The sequence below is a fragment of the Eutrigla gurnardus genome (genome assembly GCF_963514095.1).
Source record: "Eutrigla gurnardus genome assembly, chromosome: 16".
Lineage (NCBI taxonomy): Eukaryota > Metazoa > Chordata > Actinopteri > Perciformes > Triglidae > Eutrigla > Eutrigla gurnardus.
Window position 1 is genome coordinate 13412605 of NC_139927.1, and position 21749 is coordinate 13434353.

At 40.2% G+C, this 21749-nt stretch overlaps 1 protein-coding gene across 2 annotated transcripts in view; it reads right to left on the reverse strand.

Moving 5' to 3' along the window:
* Nucleotides 1-7135: 7135 nt before the first annotated feature.
* The window catches only part of scara3 (scavenger receptor class A, member 3), a 102789-nt gene continuing 88175 nt past the window's right edge, over nucleotides 7136-21749 (reverse strand). The window contains exons 2-12 of one of the 2 annotated variants that reach the window (XM_084030546.1): nucleotides 16861-16893; nucleotides 16692-16733; nucleotides 16199-16318; nucleotides 13919-13999; nucleotides 13018-13143; nucleotides 12573-12810; nucleotides 11406-11625; nucleotides 11154-11242; nucleotides 9801-9993; nucleotides 9082-9259; nucleotides 7136-9006 (exon numbers count right to left, since the gene is read on the reverse strand). In XM_084030546.1, coding sequence (XP_083886672.1) covers nucleotides 8516-9006; nucleotides 9082-9259; nucleotides 9801-9993; nucleotides 11154-11242; nucleotides 11406-11625; nucleotides 12573-12810; nucleotides 13018-13143; nucleotides 13919-13999; nucleotides 16199-16318; nucleotides 16692-16707 — 1752 coding nt within the window. In that variant the 5' untranslated portion in view covers nucleotides 16708-16733; nucleotides 16861-16893 and the 3' untranslated portion in view covers nucleotides 7136-8515. Of the gene's footprint in view, nucleotides 9007-9081; nucleotides 9260-9800; nucleotides 9994-11153; nucleotides 11243-11405; nucleotides 11626-12572; nucleotides 12818-13017; nucleotides 13144-13918; nucleotides 14000-16198; nucleotides 16319-16691; nucleotides 16734-16860; nucleotides 16894-21749 lie in introns of both variants that reach the window. The other variant, XM_084030545.1, reaches the window with a different exon arrangement.

A 21749-nucleotide genomic window follows, 5' to 3' on the forward strand; every position in this document is an offset into this window, starting at 1 on the left:
AATTCCACCTTAAAGACACAATTCCAATTCCATCAGCTGAATAAAAGAGTCTCTTACTTTCTAAGCCTTGTTGAACTGATTGTTATCCACACTGACTTATAAACACCAGCTTGAACATAAAGTAGCAGTGAGAAACATTTTATTGCGAAAACGTGTGGCGAGATGGTGAAATGCAATTGCGTTGTTACGGCAACCTCTCGTGCGTGTTGGAAAAAGATGAATTGAGTTTGCAATACGGGATGGCAAAGGAGAGGAGAAATATGTTTTTATTTCAAGCAAATAACTGCTTTTTAATGTTGAGGGACTGTCACGGCTCGCTCGGCTACCACAGCTGTCTGCCATGTGGGCGCCGCATGACTCGTACACAGAAGAGCAAAAAAAAAAACACCACCCCACGACAAGACCACCGGCGGGTCACTGCTACATTCCAGTGATGATATCCAGGCTTTTAGCTTTCAAATGGATTGTTTGGTGGAGACGGAGAGAACATCAGTTCATAAACAAAAACATCTCTGACAACATCAGATTGCAAAAGAGGAGTCCAGATGAGCAATCTTAATGACTCATTCCCGAGAGCTTTTCCACTGACGAAAAAACATATTCATGGCAATGTTCATACAGAGCTGGACATGAGTTTTTCACCTTTTTATGGAAAATAACAATGAAATATAACAAAGCTCACTGTGTTTATTGCAACACTCGGTCTAGAATTGTAGTAATTTTTCTGCTGTTCATTCAACAGACATTTTTATCTGGATAATTGGCTGCACATGTGTTGTGTAACGTTCTGATTTCTGCTTCTTACTCATTATAATTTTTCACCAGGCTTCAATAGGAGAGAGGAACATTTTGATCGGAATTAACCTCAATAAAAAAAAGCACTTAAATAACCGAAGTGGTTCACACGATAGTTTGTGGAGCCAGTACGGGACACGCCAGAGCAACGTGCCAAAAACAAAACCGAGGAGGACAAATTGGCCAAAGTTGTGCAGCCGGTGACTGCAGAACAATCTTCCTCATTGGGCTGCAACTTCACTTCGAACTCCAAACACATGGTTATAATAATACAAGACCTCATTCCCCCCCGTCCTGCCGCCATGCAAAGCAAACAAACATACAATACTTTAATTTGGTCTCTGTAATGAAATGTTATGTTACTTATAGAAATACCTTCAGAGCATCTGGAGGAAGTGGATTAAGTGCCGGGCTGGCGCTCAAGGTAAACAGGTGTGTGATGGGAAAATTGCAAGTTGTATTAACAATTTCATTTGGTGTATTTTTGTTGGTTTTTTGCTTTGACCAGCTCTCCGTCATGTTGAAACTATCTTTCCATCCAGATGCATAAAGTCTACTTCATATTGTATGTAAAACAGACGTTCAGTGGAGTCTGAGACTTTGGTCCACGACATAAAATACTTAAGAATTGTCACCTCATTATGTATACTTGCACACCTACAGCCTAACGTTAACTTTTAACTTCTGCCGGTTGTATTCACGCTTCCAAAAATGTAAAAGTGGCGTTCAGGGAACCGTGTGTGATGCTAACTTCCGGGTCGGCCTACTGGATCAAATAGCCGATCTAAAACAAAAAACTAAGTGTAAAGCTGTCATGTGAAGTGAATTTTCACTTTGCGTTACTCTTTTTTTTATTTTTTCAGGTGGCAGGTAGAAATTCTTCCACTCATCTTACAATGATTGTTAACCTTAACCTTTGGCAAGTGTTAATTGGTTAATAAAGGTAATGAATGTAAATTCTGTCTGTTAGGTGTGAGCTTAACCTCGAGCCTCACCATTGCAATCACAATTTCATAATTTGTGCATTTTAATCACAGGCCCAAATGCTTTATTATTTTAGGAGTTACTTGCTGACTCACTACACAAATTGCACAGCAGGTGTCCCCCCCCCCCCAACACACACACACACACACACACACACACACACGCACATAGAATAATGGTTACTTGAGCCAGAGTGAAAAGCCAAGTGTGTTTTTACAGCTGTCTACGTAATTAGCTCTTTGGGGGCCTGTCAAGTCAATGGTTAGCTAACGTCTCAAATTGTGTGTGTATGTATATGTGTACACGTGTAAGTGTGTGTGAGTGTGTGTGTGTGTGTGCTGCTCCAGCTTAGGTAACGTCTCTGTGCGAGCCACCTCCCACTCCTGGCAGATTTCATGTGATCAGGACGGAAGTTACTCAACCTGAACCGGTAGTCTAAGTGACAGACGGCTGAGAGGAAACATGGAACACCAAGAGAAATCATCTGTTCTGATCACGTTCACTTTTCTACGTGGAAGATCTGAACATTTTTAATCTCATCCAGAAGAGAAGCGAACAGCTGGAAAATTAACATTGCTAAGTTGTTGTATTAATGAACGCTGCTGTCGCTGTTAATGAAACGAAGCAGTCAACGCCTGTTAAGAGTAAACACGTCCATCAATCGCCATTAGTGTCTGCCATTAGTGTTTGTTTTTTGTCTGACAAATAATTGGAAAAATCATTATTTCTTTAAATATTGCAGCAACAGTTGTCACAATGAAAATAGTATTATTATTGTTTTAATAGGCATGGAAAGAGATTTGCTTGAGGAGCTGCGTAGCGTTGCTTTCCGTGAGGTTTTCTCATCATCGACAAGTTAAAGCATGACAACATTGTGTAAACGCTGACTGTGAGAGTTATTTAAATTTAAATTAAGGATTTTTTTCCTGGAGCTTGCAATTGTGCTGCAACAAGAATGACTTTTCTAATAGATACTTCGTAACAAGACCAAAGTCTGGAAGTCTGGCGTTGGATGTGAGAATGCTAATTTTGTTCAGACAAGAATAAGTGTCAACATATTTTTTTAGTTTTTGGCCAAACGGGCAGCAATATTCTGGGGTTGAGTAACACAGCCATATATGGCTTTTTGTCCAGGGAATCCTGCGTGACGCTAACTTCTCGGTCGGCCTACAAAAATGCGTCATCCCTGCAGTGAACCATGCTGATAATATTGATCCACTTCAGTTATAAGTGTCCATTTTTATCCACATTAATCAGACTGTATATCAGTCAATAAAACCATTCAGGTGAATTCGACAATCAGACACCATCTGAACATGAATGACAATTTGTAGAATTTTTGCCCACTCATCTCATCTCAGGAATGTGCATGTATCACGTCACTCATCAGTCAGCAGAAAAACACTGCGGTTACAAACCACTATGGCACATCACAGCTACTCAGTCTCCTTCACAGCCAATCAGCCTCTAAGTGTTCACGTGGAAAGAGGGAGCGAGGTGTTACATCCCGATCATTAATGGCTCTCAGAAAAATAAATTCTGAAGTTAGAGCTTTCAGGCTGTTGCTGAGCCTCCGGGGTGAGAAAATTACACTCGAGGCAGTAAAATATCTTCCACCTGGGAAAGTCCGACCTGGTTCCTGAAAGCATGTCTGGCCTGATTTATGCTGCTGGCTCCGCCCGGTGTTTTTCACCACAGCTAGAGCACGCCATGCCCACACTTTTTAGGTTCTGACTTTGTTCACTGCTGTAGTTTCACAGTGATTATCCTACCTTCAGGTTAATTAAACCTTTCAAAACCCACGAAGAAATCTTTTCTCAGAAACCAAAAAAGCTGAAACTACAGAGGTTTTCATCTACCTCACATCTGCGGTGAATGTTTTTTCTTTCCCATCTAGAATTAGAGATGCTGAGCCACTATAATAAGGCGAAAAACAATAATTAAGCTCCTCCAAAAATCCCCCTCCGATGACCTGAAATTTAAAGCCCTCAAATATACCTTGTAAGTAAGCATGTGGTGCACACAGCAAACCGAAATTAACAAGTGACTCCTGCCAATGTAAACAGACCTTGGCTGACAAACTGTAACATGAATCACTGCATGCTGCTGAGGCTGGAAATAGGAATTAGTTACCTGGACAAAAGCAGCGTTAGTATTCATAGAATCAGGATTAGCCTAACTACTAACTACTATAAGATGTAATGCTCGGTATTTGGAAACTTGTTCAAATGTATTAAAATATTTCATTGCATTAGCTTTTGTAAATCATCAACCAATACTTCTGCACTGCTAAAGCTGCATTCTTTTCTCTTTTTCTGACACTTTGCTTCTGTCATACAGCAGAAGTACAAAACGTGTGGAGTTCACCATTTTAACCAGGCATGTATTTCAGCTGTTTTTCCCCCTTTCAATTTGAGGAACTCTTAATTCCTAATCCCCTGCACCTGCACCAGTTTCAGCCAAACCCCAGACGAGCTCATGTTCTGCTCTACCTGCTGTCTGTTGACGCGAGTGAGCGTGGTGCAGCTGCAGGGGATTAGTAATGAGGCAGACAAGGCTCTAAAAATACATGTACGCTCCACACACTGAAACACGCAATTAATAAAAAGGTTCCACAAAAACCGCACAGTAAAACAACACAATCCATTAATAAAATCACACTCTTTAAAACACGCAACAAAAGTCCACAGCAAACCAGATACGAACACAGAAGTACACCAACTAATATGTTGTGCCGTTTGACACTTAGTTCATCTGGTAGATGCTCAGCAACATTAGAGTCTTAGGCCACGTTTATACATAGCAGGGTATTTAGAGAAGCGAATATAACATTGTGCACACAACATCGTTTTCAAGAAAGTTGTCATTTACATCAACCCCACATAAATACGCCATTGAGCGCCATTAGAACTATGCCAAACCTATGGGCAGCAGTGTAGGGAGAAGGATAAAGCCATGCAAGCCAATCAGAATCCTCAGAATCAACAACAACGAATAACATGAGCGACTTCCTATTCCTTTCAAAACGACCAATATTTTAATTCTGACCTCCGTGCACTCCTTCGCCTCTGCTCCTCGACATAGTATAGCAGTTGTATTTGCAAATGCAAACAGGCCAAAAGCGTTTGCACAAACGTAAAAATGAGTACCACCTTAACAGCATCCATGATAGCCAAACAAACTGTAAACATAAGGCGCTCACATGACATTAAGCATTTTCTGGCTCATAATGTGACGCTAGAGAACCTAAAACCCTGTTTCTCCCAGTTGACACAACAACACATAACCGCTGTTATCGGAAATCTCCACTTTGGCCGGAGTTTTTGGAAATAATCGTTTTCTGTGATATAAACGGTGTTTCTGTGTAAATGAGAGGCCAAACCGCGTGGAAATATTTGCGTTTTCCCTTCCTGTAAACGGGGCCTTATCCCCACAACTTAAATATACATTTATTTCTGGTTTTAGGTCTTTATGCTACCGAGATTAATTTCTGACTCTTTAGTTTTGAGACAAACAAAAATATTGGCAGAACATTTAAAGTCACTATATTGTATTCTGGTGTGTAAACAAGGGAGCATGTCTTTGACTAAAAGGATTGATTAATAATACAATTAAGAATATTCTAACCCTTCTACTACTTAGGGTTAGGGTTACTTGTTTATTTTATTATAAATCTGAGGGAACATAGGGTAGAGGGAACATAGGGTTGAGGGAACATAGGGTTGAGGGAACATAGCGTTGAAGGAACATTGGGTTGAGGGAACATAGCGTTGAAGGAACGTAGGGTTGATGCAACATAGGGAAGAGGGAACATATGGGTTGAGGGAAGATAGGGTTGAAAAAACATAGGGAAGAGGGAACATAGTGTTGAAGGAAGGTTGAAGGAACATAGGGTAGAGGGAACATAGCGTTGAAGGAACATAGGGTTGAGGGAACATAGCACTGAAGGAACATAGGATAGAGGGAACATAGGGTAGAGGGAACATAGCACTGAAGGAACATAGGGTTGAGGGAACATAGTGTTGAAGGAAGGTTGAAGGAACATAGGGTAGAGGGAACATAGCGTTGAAGGAACATAGGGTTGAGGGAACATAGCACTGAAGGAACATAGGATAGAGGGAACATAGGGTAGAGGGAACATAGCACTGAAGGAACATAGGGTTGAGGGAACATAGTGTTGAAGGAAGGTTGAAGGAACATAGGGTAGAGGGAACATAGTGTTGAAGGAAGGTTGAAGGAACATAGGGTAGAGGGAACATAGGGCTGAGGGGACATAAGGACACTCTAGTTAGCTGAATGACAATGCCCTTCATCGACCAGGCGATATCCTTTTTTTTTTTTTATTCCTATGCAGGTAAAATGTATATTTGTATTAGCTAGAGAAGTAACCAACATGCATTTACAAAGTTTAAGTGAACGTATAGTACATATTTTCTTTCTTTCTTCCTTCCTTCCTTCCTTCCATTGTCTCTTTGCTTTCTCAGTGCATCTCTACTCTGGCTCCATGTGGTGACCTCTGTTACTGTGTCCTGTCCAACTATTTAACAACAGTCCATGATTTATGGCTCCACATGTGGGAATAGTTTGTTTGCAGGAGGTCTCCCTCACCACAAGCAGAAAAAACCCTGGTGCTAGTCAGATAAAAGGACGTCTGACACACGAATAAGGCATTCAAAACGACACTATACAAATCTAATCCTGGGTTTTATACCGGCCATATTATTTTCCCGCTACAGAGATCAGAATCAGCAGCAATTTAACGCTTTTGCATCAAGTTTCTGAGGTGAAAACTGCGAGTGAGATAGAGCAAATGTTCCACGCTCATAACTTACAGTTATGAGGACTGCAGGAATAAGGGATTTGGGTGGATCCTTGAAGGAAGTTTTTGTTGGAGATCAGGTTCCTAACATCCCACAAGGTCTGTCATGTTCCTGCACCGAGGAGGAGGGAGAAATGTGAAAATCTCAGCCAGTGGGAGATCAGCGTCTCCTGCTGCAGGGAGGTTATCAGCTGCTTTTCTACAACACAGCCACATAAGCCGTTTTCCGATATTAATGTCTGTCCATCGTCACATCAAAATGTTGGGGCATATCAAAGATATTATTTTTATCCTTAAATCTGAACAGCTGTAACCTACACTTTACAAAATTCTACTATGAACTGCAACAAGTACCTATGTTAAAACAACAGGCAAAATTAGATAATCGAATATCTTTTGACTCAGTGGAAGCAAACCTCAAAAATCTAATGGGAGGGGTTTTGACATGTGTTTTGAATTAATGACTGCTGCGTTTCCCTCGTGGGGCAATAATAGCACTCTGCTTTGGAAGTACAGTAGGGTATTGACAAGAACGAGTCTGTTCAAAAAAAACTTTATTGAAGTTCGATGCAAACCAGTCGCATTTCATTACAACACACGGGTTTACAGAAATCCTGCGTTTCCCTTTTTGTAAGACGTTTTCTTTTTCTGTGATAAAATGTTATTTATGCGTGTATCTTATAAGTCATTGCTGTGCCATCTGTGTTAATAGAAACTAAGGTACATGTAACACATGGTGCAAAAACAAAATGCAGCTTTAATTTTTTGGATTTTATTACTTGACATGTTTACAAACATTTTTTTTTATACATTTTTGTGTCCCATGACCTTCCTAGCTTTCGTAAAGGGAATAGTTTGAGACTGTAAATGACACATTGATACCAAGCTCGAAAGGTGAGAGTGCTATCGATCTTCTCATCACTCAGAAGGAAAGCAAATGAGAGTATATTCAAAAATCTTTTTACAAACTTGTCGAAAACATTAACGGTACCTTCTTCATTCGCACAGCAACAATAGAAGCAAGTGTTGCATACAATGTAAAACAGAGTTCATCAGAGCACAAATTCATCAAATTCAAGATGACAGCTTTGTCAGAAGATTAAAGAAATGTCTTCAGAGTACCTGCTCTGAAATAGAAGCAAACTGACTTTCATTTTTACAATTCAAGAACCAATAAAGTGCCATCCATCAGAAAAGGATGCGTCAATGTGTAACAATTTAAAATGTGTCTGCATATAGTAGTGTAGTACTGCGTGGGAATGTAAACCTTTGAGTAGCTTGGACAGGAAAAGGCCACTGCTTTAGTCCAAATCTGGGGTTAACAGCTCTCCTATTTATTACGCCCCATGAGGTTTTGGTGGCTTGACAACAACCTCATACATTTTCTCTGCTTCCAGTACATTCAACACAACTTCAGTAATAGATGTGTGTTTTTTCATGCCCGTTAATCATCGAAGACACGTTTTTAATTCTGCAAAAAACTCATACTGTCATATATATGTGGACAAAGCTTTGTCTTTGGGTTTTCTTTGGCTATGATGTACAAGGAGAGAGCCATCGAAAGTAATAATGAGACCCATGTGTTGTACGAGGGCAGTTTTCTCCAACATACCACAACGTTCATATTCTCTCCAGATACAGGCCTAGTTACTCTTCTCACTTCTCGACAACAGTTCAGTTCTGCTTCTTGACCTTTCTCATTGTTCCTTTCCTGCGGCCATGCCATAATATCAGGGGAATGCCTCATTTGAAGCCCCTTCTTAAATGTTATATGCATCATTTGTTCATGAAGTTTTTGATTTGTCTTGCAATATTCCATCGCAATGGATTATTGCGCCTACAGTCACGATGGGTGGTATTCCTTCATCTGTCAATAATTCCTCTTTGTACCGGACAAATCAATCTGAGTCCGTCCTCCTACTGTCTCTTGGGCCCGGTAGCAGGCGTCACGGTCCGCTGCTGGGTGGTGATCCGGGCATGGGGGTAAGGCAAGCCTGGAATTCCAGGGGTTCCTGGCGGTCCAGATGGCCCTATTGGCCCTGGTTTTCCCTTTGCTCCTGGTGGCCCAATGATGCCCGGTAATCCTGCCTGACCCTGGATCCCTGGAGGCCCTGAGGGTCCTTGGGAGCCATCTGTACCGGAGAAGCCAACCTCACCTTTCTGGCCCCTCTCACCACGTGGTCCTGGCGGGCCAAGAGACCCTTTGGCTCCTTTGACTCCTACTGCCCCTCTATTGCCAATGGGGCCTGTTTCACCTAGTGCCCCTTTGAGCCCAACAGAACCCTTCTCTCCAGGAAATCCACGGCCTCCTATGGGGCCTCGGTCACCTTTGTTCCCACTCAGTCCCATGGGTCCTTTACTGCCGGTCTCACCACGGTTCCCTTTGGGCCCCGGTGGTCCAGGAGAACCTGTTGATAGCGGACGGTGAGGTTGAGTTAAAAAAAATAAAGTATACATCTCATATATGACAGCATCCACCCTACCTTTTACTATAGTGAAGTTCTTTATGAGCTGGATATGGTGAACATCCACAAGCTTCATCTCCTCCATCACCATGGACATGTTCCTAATGTCCACATCCAGTCGGACATTCAACAACGCGTTCTGCTGTCTCAATGTATCGGCCAAGTGGAGGAGTAACAAGACTGTGTTGTTCAGGTTCTGCACAAAAAGGGGGGAGGATGTGAGGATAAAGACACGAAGCAAAATGAGAAAATCTGAACACGGAACAACAAATAAAGTACAGAAAATGTCATCGATAGACTGGGCCAAATGTCAGAAATTACAAATAATTTAAGCTAACAATTAAGTGTCATTGCTGTCAATAATATCAAGAAAAAACACTTCAGCAAAACAAATCAAAGAGGCCTGCTAGCTATGCCTAAGTTTTTATTGACTTTGTCCTGAACTATCGGAAGTCTGAAAGCACATGGGTCACCAGAAAAATCTTTTTAGAAGCATAAAAAAGACAACCAATGTATGTGGCCATAAATGAAATGCAAGAGTTGGCATCAGACGTCTAATATTGGATATAGATGACACCATATTTGGTTCATAGAAGTACATCTATTGTAAGCCTTGGTTACCTAGTTCTTAAACTGTGGTATAGAACACTTTAAAACACAATCTCAGCAGCTCTAACCTGCATCCTTTGCGTGTATTTGAAATGTCAGCAAGAAGAAAGAAATCTCCGGTTTACTACCTGTAAATCTTCCGTGTGTCTGCCCATCCGACTCTGGCAGGAAGAGCTCTCGATGTTGATGTATTTGTACATGCTCTGGACGTGGCTGACGGTGGCGTTGATGCTTGAGGAGATAGTGTCGATCTCCATAAAGATGGAGTTCAGACGACCATCCAATGCAGAGAAACGCTCACCTGTCCGGTTCTCGTAGTACCTAAAGACAGGCGGTTGAGCATTAGGGGTGGAACGGTACGCAAAATAGCGCTTCGGTTTTTGGGACACGTTAGGAAATGCTGAAATTTTTCTGTTCATTTATTTGGAATTCTATAAACATTCAACAATTTTTTCATTGGCCACAATTCTTATTGTTACTCATACTGGCATATTCTCATTCAAAAATAAATAACAAAAATAAATCACAGAAACGTCTATAACGTGAATGCTACCCATCGTAAGACTCTGACCTGCTGATCATCCCTGAACTGAACTTTAGCTTATGCTTTTTTAGAAGCACTTTGACTATTTGTTTGCTATATTGGCTGCGTATACGCAGCGATAAACACACTATAGCATTATTCAGTACTTTGGGAGGAGTCTGAACGCTATTGTGAGTCGTTCTCCAGTCTTTTTATGATTCATTCACATGACATTCAGGTGAAACCGTCCTAAATTCAATGTTTGAAGTGTATATTCACCAAAGAACGACTTCAGTTTAACAGCATCGGCACAGTTGGCACAAATCATGGACCATGGTGGAGGCTAACCGGGCTAAACCAACTAGCATGCTACAACTAACAACAACTTTCCATGTAAAACTTGCACTCCAGAATTTCTGTTCCGCGTGTGCGTTAGTAAAAAAAAAGTCTCTTTGGGTCAAAGGGCGTACCGAAAGAATGAGGCATTCTAAACCGAACGTCCTGTAGCGAAAATTCCCTGTATGAATACATGTACCGTTACACCCCTATTGGTTAGGATGTTTTTTGTTGTTGTTTTTTTTTGGATGATTATACTCATAGTCCCTTTCTGCATTTGCATGTTGAGAGTGTGTGTTTATCTTTTCATGGCATTGTGGGGACATATGTTTATAGCGTCACATGTGGGAACACATCTCCCATTTGAGACAAAAACTCTGGTCCTGTTAATCATCTTTTGTGACTTTAGGATTAAGGTTATAATTAGACTATGGTTAAGGTTAGGTTTTTGGGGGCACTTGGTTTATGTTCCGGGATTATGGAGTTATAAAATTGAGATTGGGGTCAGGGGTCAGGTTTTTGGGCAAAGGTAGGGATTATGCAAGAAAGGCTGAGGTTCACCTCCAGATAATCTATGTAAGACAACAATGTCCTCTCATGTGTACTAGTACACATCTGTTACCTGGAATGGTAGTGAAGGTCATGCATGTTCTCCTCGTGTTCATCCATGAAAGACGTCACATTGTCAAGTTGCATCTGCAGGTTCATCACCTGGAGCAAATACAGAAATGCTCTCATTAGGTTGTTTCAGAGACCGTGTATCGATGAAACAATTACAAACCTTATTTTTTCCTAAAGAAACATTTTAAACTAAAATGTATATGAGGTTGGGGTTCTGTGCTTCAAACACACACCCCCACAGACACACACACACCTGTTGGGTGAGGTCGTAGTACACCTCAGTGGACATGGCGATTCTCTGGTGATCTGCTACGATGTTGTTTTGGAGGAAGCGCATGGTCTGTGTGGTGCTGCTGGTGTTGGATTTGATGGCGCTCAGAACTCGGCTGTAGTTCTGCCAGTCAGCGGTCAACTTCTGGAGAACCAGAGTCTCCTCATCCGCTTTTCTCTGCAGGGCGTCAATCCACATTGTACTGGGGAGCGGAGGAAAACACAGAAGACTTGTGAGGTGCAGTGAGTGTACTTTTGTTTTTTACTGCACTCAGTGTGACATTTTCACTGAACCCCGACTTTAACTATCATCTAAATAATTGAATCAATCTTAAAAAAATATGTTTTCTTTGTTAATCAATAATGTTTATGTTACAAAAGATATGATCACCTCACTGGAATTTCTGGTAGTATTTCAGAACAACTAAAACAAAGTTGGATGATAAACTCCATTGTTGACATTCTATAGTAGGTTTAAATCAGCATCATGTGTCCCAGCTGTTCTTAGTTGTGTCCTTGACTTCTTGTCTGCTGACAGCCACTGATTTTAATTTCCCACATGGCCAGTTCACTGAAAGGTCATCGATATGTGAACATGTAGCTAAACAGATGGGATAATAAACTAGCATGTAGTTTCTAAAATCATATGAATACTGTAAAAATGCTTGTTTTGTTCACAAACATATGCATTATTTACATTACAATCATTTTCTTTCCAAATGAATGTCAATGACAGAGTACAAACTATAACAATAACAAATGCTAACACTAAGGCCAAAAAGTTACAGAATGATATTTGACACAATAGGCTTTTGTTGTCACGTTAACTGTCTTTATAACGTGTCTTTTTCCAACAGATCTATGGATGATCTAACGGATCTATTGACTAAATATGATTAAAACTATACGTTTTTTTGGTCTCAGGGTTAAGGCTGAATCTAAAAATAGCGGACAAAATTAACACAATGCTGTTGTTACAAAATGTTTTGGAAATTTGACAAGTGTCCACGTTGTAGTCGTGCATTTTCTTTTAAACTGCAAATGTGATTGTATCTTTACCGGCAAAGTTTCCCATCACGATAAAGCAGAAGGATTCATGTGTCACACCGTTAATCTGTGTTTCAAGTGTAAAAAAAGGTTTTTCATTCACCTGAGTGCCACCGTAGTGTTAACTTGCTGTGCCGTAGCTTTGATGTCGTACTGATCCTCTGACAGCGTCTTCATTTTCTCTTCAGTTTCTTCAATCACGTCCTTCCAGCCCTCAACCCGATCCAAGTACCTTTCCAGCGACTGGTTGAGGAGTTTGATTGACATGAGGTGGTTTTGCATGTCGCGTGTCAGCCGGTTGCTTGTGGTCTTGAGGGTGGTCTGGGTCTGGGAGGCCTGGTCTAGGATCTGGAGGGGGACAGGGATCAAATACAGTTTGGTAGAGTCATAGGCTGTATCAAGCTTTTTTCTGTTATAAAAAGCCAAAATGTGAGAATCTGTTTTATATCTTTATTATTAACTCTCTCTGGGTTTTGGACTACTGGTTGAACAAAATGGACTTGAAGATGTCGTCTTTGCCTTTAAGAGCTTGTTCTGAGATTCACCACACAGTACCTGCTCCTGTCCCAGGATCATTCTCTGCATGTCTTCAAACTCCCTCTTCAGCCTGCTGATCTCCTCACTGTACATAGTCACATCCAGACAGCCTGAACAGTTAGAGGTGGAGCTCAGATCTGAGGTTGGAGTCAGAGAATGTGAAGGAAGGAAGATGAGACAGTGAAACAGTGAGGCAGGATATAAAAGTTCTAGATGTCTGTGTATGATTAATGTAAAAACTTCTGGTAACCATATGTGTAAGAGCTAAAATGATATTTTGCACTCTTCAACATCACATTTAATCATCCGTACTGCTTCACACTTTGAGAATGACCTTTAAACACCAGGTTCATATATACAAACCAATCTCATCACAAGGTCAATATAGTGGCTGTTACAGTTCATATCGGCTTCCTCAGTAGATTGGAGGATCCTCGTAACTGTTCTTGTATTCATCCAACATGAACAAGACGTCCTTATGGTGCTGGGGAAATGGAAACTTGAACTTCTACATTTCCATGGCAACTAAGCAAAACATCCACAACAGCTACTAAATGGACCTTGAGGTGAGATGGATTTGTTGAGGTCAAGGATGAACCTCTAAACAATGAACAATATCTAAACAGCAATTTTAGGTTGTTGAAATGCTGTCAGTAAATGAATTTAAGGAGCTTCTAAATATAAATTGTTTAAATTAATGAAATCCTCAAAATGTCCTTTGCATATTTACATTAACAGCAGTTTCATCTTAGTATTAATCCAAGAAACCTTTAAGAACTGTGTTTTTGTCTATGTTTTGTTCATGCATAAGTGTCTTTCCATTGCTTTGGCTTCCCCATTATTAAGGGTTTATGAGTCCATCCAGACTCAACATAAAATATGACCATTTGTAAGTAATTTCAACTACTTTACCCTCTATGCCTTGCTGAACACGGGCGATCTTCTTGTGGTAGACGGACTCCTCCTCGGACAAGTTGTCAACTTTCCTGAACACTGGAGACACAGAGAAGTTCATAAAGTTAATGGTCACGGGTTGCAATACTACTTATTCTTATTCCCAGAATTCATGTTGCAGTGAAGGAATACTGCTTTGTTCTTGTGAAAGTCAATGTAAGTCAATGGGGAAACAAACCATTAGGTTTAAATTTGCAACAACAACAAAAAAAAAAACATGGAGGATGATTTGGAATGCTGAGTAGATACAGACATTATTAACATCAGTGGTACTTCATTGTTAACCGGGCATAGAAAGGATTTAAAGTTAAATTGTAAAGTATTAATTACAAATGTAACCAAAACACTGATGATTGATGGTTTAGCCAGCTGGCCATGTCATGCTCTACCAACATATATCCCAAAAGAGAACAACAAAAATGAAATCTTTCAGTGGTCATATACAAACACCCATGATTTTAACCCATCATAAGCATTAGGAGTAGTGGGCTGCTGTGAAGAGTCAGGGGAGGAACAGGGGGTTCAATGTCTCGCTCAAGGCCACTTCCACACACAGACAGTAGGAGCCAACCTTGTGGTTAAAGGACAGCCAACTCTCTCTCCCCACTGAGCCAGAGCCGCCCCTCAGTGAATGTGAGTTTGGGAAGTGTGTGTCTGTTTTACAGTGTGTTTACATATATAAATGCTTCCACATGTGCTCTGCACATACCACCTGCTCTACTGTATTAGCTGCTGTGACAAGCGATGCTGAACATGGCTCAGGGCGTTTGCTAAATTCTGTAAGGCAATGCTTAAGAAATATTCTCATAGACTGTGTTTAAATCAACCACCATAGATCTCTTCACATGCATCACCAGCAGCATTTTGTAATGCTTTGATTGTAGTGCTTGGCTAATAAAAATATTATTAATAAAAAATGTTCACAGAGATAAAAAAAAAAAAAAAATGTTACTTCATTTCACATTTGTTAATTTTAAGATTAAGATTGTTGCAGAATATATATATATATATATATATATATATATATATATATATATATATATATATATATATATATATATATATATATATATATATATATATTTTTTTTTTTTTTTTTTTTTTTGTAAAACAGATGTTCAGCAGGGAACAGAAAATCAAAGGTTATTTGTTTCTGTTTTTCCTTGTGCACATACACAGCTGGGAGCTGCAGCCAAGTGAAATATCTTTTCTGTTTACACTTTCCAGAGGTTTGGTGTTGTACAGCTGTGCTGGAAGTTGACCATATTGTGATGGGATCACACCAGCTGTGACACCAAATCGGCCAGAGGCGTAGAGTGGGACGGCCAATGGCGCCTTCCTCAGTTCCTCCCGCAATACTTCCGGCACCCTTGCATGGACCACACCAGGCATGAATCTTCACAATCGGGCAGTTTTTGTCAGTGTATCTTGCATGTTTGTTCTGTGTGACTTTCACCTAGGTGTTTGTGTCCCTGTGAGACCGAAAGTCAACATTCATAACAGTATACTTAACCCCAACCATGATTTTTTCTTTCCTAACCAAGTAGTTTTGTTGCATTAAACAAAATTGTTTCCGTGGTGGCGGCATGTAAATTGAACACATTTGTTTTATGCAAATTAAGTTAAATTAAGACAGTTAACATCATTTATCAAAGTTCTCTTTGCCAAAAAAAAAAATTATTTCTTGGCTGAAACTAATTATGTCTTTGTTTCCTCCTCAAACATCCTTACACAGTTATTAAAAACTACCAGGCTGTCATCCATCCAAAGTATGGACATCCATCCACCCCCGTAGTATATCTACATTCCCAGCACAAGTAAATCAATATTTACTATGTTTCTCTACTTGAATACAACCTTGTTCTTGTGTTGTAGGATTTTTACATCACTCTCACCAATCCCCGTTCTCCACACTTTGAGATCCCTGAACGGTGGTAAAATATGAAGATTTATGACTTTCAAACCCAATAAAATGTGATGTTAATGTGAAACGCATCTGCTGGTGTTGAGCAGCTGTCAGGTAAAACATGGCACACGGGGCCCAGTACCACATTCATTTGATCTATGGTAGTTAAACGGGCTGGGTTTTATTAAGACACATGCATGTGGAAGTATGATCTTTTCCCATGATAAGCCTATTTCTCACTCCAGGTTCAGCGTTAATCAGTAGGATTACCTGTGGGTCAGTCAGGGGGATAATATATATAAGGCATTTTTGGCTGAAAGGCTTTCACTCACCAAGTGATGCCAGCACTGCCACAGTAATGATGAGGAAGGCAACAAATCCATAGAGGACTTTTACAGCCAGCTGGAGAGAGTGACTCTGCTGGCACCTCATACAGCCACCTCTGCTACGACCTGGAAGGACATTATAATCAATATACACATACATTAAAACAAAATGTCTGATATGTATGAGTTCCTACATTTGATCCGATTATTCAAAGTTGTAAAGATACAAATTATAATATCAGTTTAAGCTGTTTGGAGATAATACAATATATATATGCAAGAATGGCCCCTTTTGTGTTATACAACTTAGTGTGTTCATTTGATTCATTTTTATACTAGACTGTATACCAAGATTTTTACAGATAGCAACTATATGTTGGAAGTGGAGGAGCTATCACTTTTAGTAGTAGTTGTAATCTTTAATAATGAAGTGTATTGTATCAGATGATCATCTGTTTTGTTAGGGTTATGTAGCGTTGTGTATGTGCGTGGCCTTCACCTCTAAATGAAGGCATTTCCTCCTCTCCAGTGAAATCCTCCTCTGAAAAACAAGACAAGGAAAAAATGCAAACATGACATTACATTTTTTTGCTTATTTTCTCATTAAGCAAAATGTCAAACTATTATTTTCAATTCAATGAACTGGTTGACATTTATTGTTTCATTACCTTTGAAAAGCTGGTTCTCGTATCCACCATAGTCTGCCAAAAACAGAAAGAAAGAGAGAAGACATTTAACTGATTCAAACCAATTCTGTTGGAGTGAGCAACAAGTTTTATTACTCCCCTCATAAATCATATAAACCAGCTGCATCACAATCCCATGCAGCCTCCTCCCTAAGTCTCTGTGTTGTACTGAACAGTATGTTACTGCAATCTTAGCACGGCAAAAAGGACATTCTTTATCAGCTCAAATGTGTTCTCTGAGCTGAGCTGCTCACTTGGGAGAAAACAGCCCCACAGTAGTGCAAAGTATGACAAAAGGAGTTGGTTTTATGTGCTGATTCTGGTGGGAGAATTGTGTGTCTAAGGAGGTTGTCATCACACACTCTTTGCTGAAAAAGGACATATATAAAAAGCATGACGTCCACAGAATATAACCAGAGGGCCCTATAAACCGCACAAGGTCTAGAAGAATACATTCATCGTCATGTTTTCATAACTGTATGTTAACATCAATGGACTTTAATCAACACGTCATTAACTGTGTACACCACCCAACCCCGCACCTTAGGCATTTAATGTTTAGGAAGCTGGAGTCGCAGGGGAGGCTGTTTCTGAATGAAAAGAGCTGGGAAACACATTCATATACACTCATTAACAGTGGAAAAAAAAGGGTTTGGCAGGTTGAGTAGCTGAAGAGAGACAGTTGGCACTGTTAAGAGAGCTGGCCTTCAAGCAAACAGTGTCAGACTGCGGAAACATTGCTGTAATCATATATGCGGTCACACATCCTACTGCAGAATCACTTCAGTACTGCACCTGAAAACGAGCACAACAAAATGACTTTGCAATGACGTTTCTGATTGTGGAAATGTGGAAAATGTGTTGACTGAGTCTAGACAGATGTGATGTAATTTAAAGGAGTAATCCATCAAAAGTGTAGATTGAGTCCACCTTTAAAGGGGCTCTGAAAGGTATCAATGGTTCTCCATGTTGTATGTAAATGGAGCTTAGCTTTGCCAACGCTGCACATCTGCTGACTAATAAAGTCCAATAACACAGGTTAGGGTTAGGGTTTTGGTGAAAATATGGCTAAAATGATGGTTTGGGAGGATACTGGGTCGCTGGTTGAGAATCTATTGTAGTTGTTCTCAGTACAAACTAAATAAATATGCATGTTCATGTAAAGGAATCAAGCTACAAACTTTTCAGAACCACTATTTGACCCCAAAAGCATTGAGTGTCAAAACACATGCATACATTGTGTGCATTTTGTTGTCTGTCAGGTGACTGTCCATTTATCAGACAACCTGTTTTCCTGTAAACAAACGCCTATTGTTCCGAGGCCCATTGCTCCCAAAATACACACTCTTTGTATATCAAATAAAAGCACATGGCTAATTATGCGGAATGACATCATCAGACCTTCCCATATTTTTCCCTCCTACAGGCCTGGCATGAACCCCCGATCTGTCTCGTATTACTGTTGGTTGGCTTAGTTAGGTTTAGACAGGAGGATTGGCTGGGTTTAGGGTAAGAATATCAGAGTAAGCCGACCAGAGGCAGAGTAGGGTGGGTCATGTCTTCGCCATACAAGGGGAAGACAATGTGCTTCTAGTTGTTGCATGGAGTGTTTTTATTTTCCGAGCAATGGGCCCTCGAGATGGATTTTGGGAGCGTCCAGTGGAGTTTCGGAATAATGAGCCATTTGAACAAAGACATGGTACCATCCGTCATTCCCACTGTACAACCTTAACTTTATTCCCTTTAGAGTGTTTTTATGTCAATGAAAAATGTGCATTTACTAGTGTGCAGTTCATTTTGAGTTGTAAAAAGATATTTTCTGTTTTATACCAGTTCTCAAGACAATACAGAATGTTGCAAAATAATTTCTGAAACCAAATATCTGCTGTGGATCAATATCTGCGGGTAACCACATAATCAGCCCAACATGAAGAAGCCTGACCTCTCAGAGCAAGAGAACAAGAGAAAACATGTTGGGGAGGAAAGAATAAAACCAGTTGCATGTAATGTCTCTGTTTGAAGAGCTGAAGTGTCATGAACATAATTTTTCATGAAAAAGTATATTTTTTAAAGGAGTCATAACCTGGTTTTATACGTATCCAGCCCCCCTTGGATCGCTTTGGATCAATTCGTAAAACTTATTAGAAAAAAATAAAAACATTTTAATCAAACATTGAGCTTGTTCTGACCCTTTTTCGTACCGCGATTTTATCACGCGAGATTACGCGCGAGGTTTTGACTGGTCCGGATGTGCATTGTATAATATGTAATGAGGCGCGCGTTGATTCGCCGCAGGAAGGACAGAGCCGGGGGGGCTTGCCTGCATGCAGACTCCAAAACATAATGGCGGCGCTTCGGCGATTTCAGGTAGCGGACGGGGCGGGGTTGGGTGGTGAAAGAGGGGTGGGCTTATGCAAGTAGCCGCCACGGTGACGTCACCGAAGGCGCAGAATCAAAATCTCGTGCTTTAGGAATGCACACCCTTGTGTGCTATTCCTGTTCGGAAAAAGAGCAGAAGCGAAAAAACGGCGCCACTTTCAAACTCCAGCCTTTCAGGCAAGTTTCAACTGAGGTCAAACACAGATATGCATGTTTTAACAAGAGAAATTGCGATTTCCTGGTGATGACTCCTTTAACAGAAAAAAAAAACGTATTATTCATTGTGATCTCAGCACTTCCATACCAGACTGTTTGTGCCAATATTTGATCTCAAAGGGCATATTCAAGAAAACACATGATATAATGTTCAACATGATATGGCCTGCAAATGCTACAATGAGGTCAATGTCAATTAGCAGTGGAGCGGCTGAGGTCAGGTCACAAAACACTGAAGCTGATGTAATGATGGAGGGAGGGAGAGGAACGCAGGATGAGAGGAACGCAGGATGTTAAACACTTAAAGATTAAGAATTACATGTCCACACAGAATATTTGCTTGGCAGAAAATTCAAACGCAATCATTGCTCTGCAGTGGCTAAGACATATCATGGTAGTCCATGAGGACAAGAGGAAACTCTTCCAGGGTTACACTGACTGCTATCTTGATCTGGTACATAAAGCCAGAATTTGACTTTTATGTCAAACATGAATACTTAGGCAACATCTATGTGGAGCCAGTTATTTTTTTAATAGCTTACTGTTATTTAATTGCAGATGAGGCCATGCTCTCCATGATGACAAAAAAAATCACATAAAAAGGCATAAAGAGCAGAGCAAAGCTGAATGTTGGATTTGCAAAACAACTTGAATGCTAGTGTCCATGTTTCCGGATGTGTAAATAGGCTAATATATGTATCTAACTAACATGTTCATTCATTACAGCTTGTTCTGCTGACCCCTACTGGCCAAAAAAAGTTGGTTTGCTTTAAAATTGGAAATGTTTCTTTTCCAAAGATATCAATGTAATGTACAACTGCAATGTTAACGCAGGAGAAAGATTGGTATAAGTAGTGAGATTATGGTGAGGGTCGTAGCAACATACAGTATCATCATTATTCAGGGTTTCAGTGGAGTTTTCATGGCCCGTGAGGTTTCAATCTCAAGAATTTCCCACCCTGATTAAAATACATTTCTGCGGGAAAACTGAATTCCTGTCATGTTTTGGACTTCAGCGGCACAAAAATGGTTGGATTCAAATCTTGTAACGTCAGCACATTATTTGCAATTGGAAGCTGAAATTTCAAAATATCCCCATCAGTATCCACCCTCAAATATCTGTCTGCTCCTTGTTTATGTTTCCTCCCTCCCTCTCTTTTCCCCTCCCCTCATGTTTTCCCTGCTCTCTGTGGAAGAAACCCTCATGTCTGTCTCGATAGTGAGGAAGTCAACCTGTCCAACACTCACATAGCAGAACTGAGTTGAACTGACATCAGCACAACACGGCCCCTACCAGGTCACACCTATAGTATCGAGTCAGGGAAGGGCAATACACTGTGAAACTACTGAACACTGTTTGGTTCAGTCTTGATTAGTTGACACACACTTTGTTTGTTTTCTATATATATATATATAATACCACAAAGCCCATTTTATGTTCAGTGTGTATGTTGTGCATCCTCATCCATTGTGGCGCTTTCAAAGTAAGTGCCTAAAACAATGGCCACTTTTTTTGATCACACTATAGCTCTATAGCTAACTACAGTAGCTTGCTAACACATAGTTATCATCATTTTAGTTATCACCTGCACCCCTGTAGATATACAATAATCCATTGACATGTTGAAATCTGATGGGTTTTAGTTAGCTGCATGCATTTTGTTACCGTTTCCCTAATAAAAATGTAAGTGTTTCAGTCCTTGTTTACATATTGTGCTACTGCCTTCCAGTGGTTTTCAGAGTATGATAAATTGAACTCTGTCACTCTGGTTAGGATGTGGGTATATTTAGGTAAAAATCACGGTTTTGGTTAAAAAAGGGACTTTGTTAATGTTAGGGGACCTTCATAGTTGGGAACTACTGGGATGCACTACAAACAACAACAATTCTGAATGTTTTATTTGGGAGAAAGCATCTCAATAATAATTTAATAGACAATAAAACAGATTCTAACAATTGACCAGTAAACATCTGTAACTAGATTAAAGCTTTGTCAGTGACAAATTGAGGCAGCTTTCTATGGAAAAAAAAACTATAATGCTGCTGAAATTATAATATGAAATCCATGGATTATATGCAGTTTAGTGTTCTGCAGAAAAGACCAAACCAGACATGTTTTTTTGGTCATTTATCCAGACAGTGGGGCAGACTGAGGACGGAAAAGTTTGGTTGTTGCAGTTTGCATAAACACTGCAGCTAGTGTGCACTTGTCCTATAATGATGTTTATTTGAAGGAGGGGTTTGAAAAGATATGTTAAATTAAATCCAACAAAATA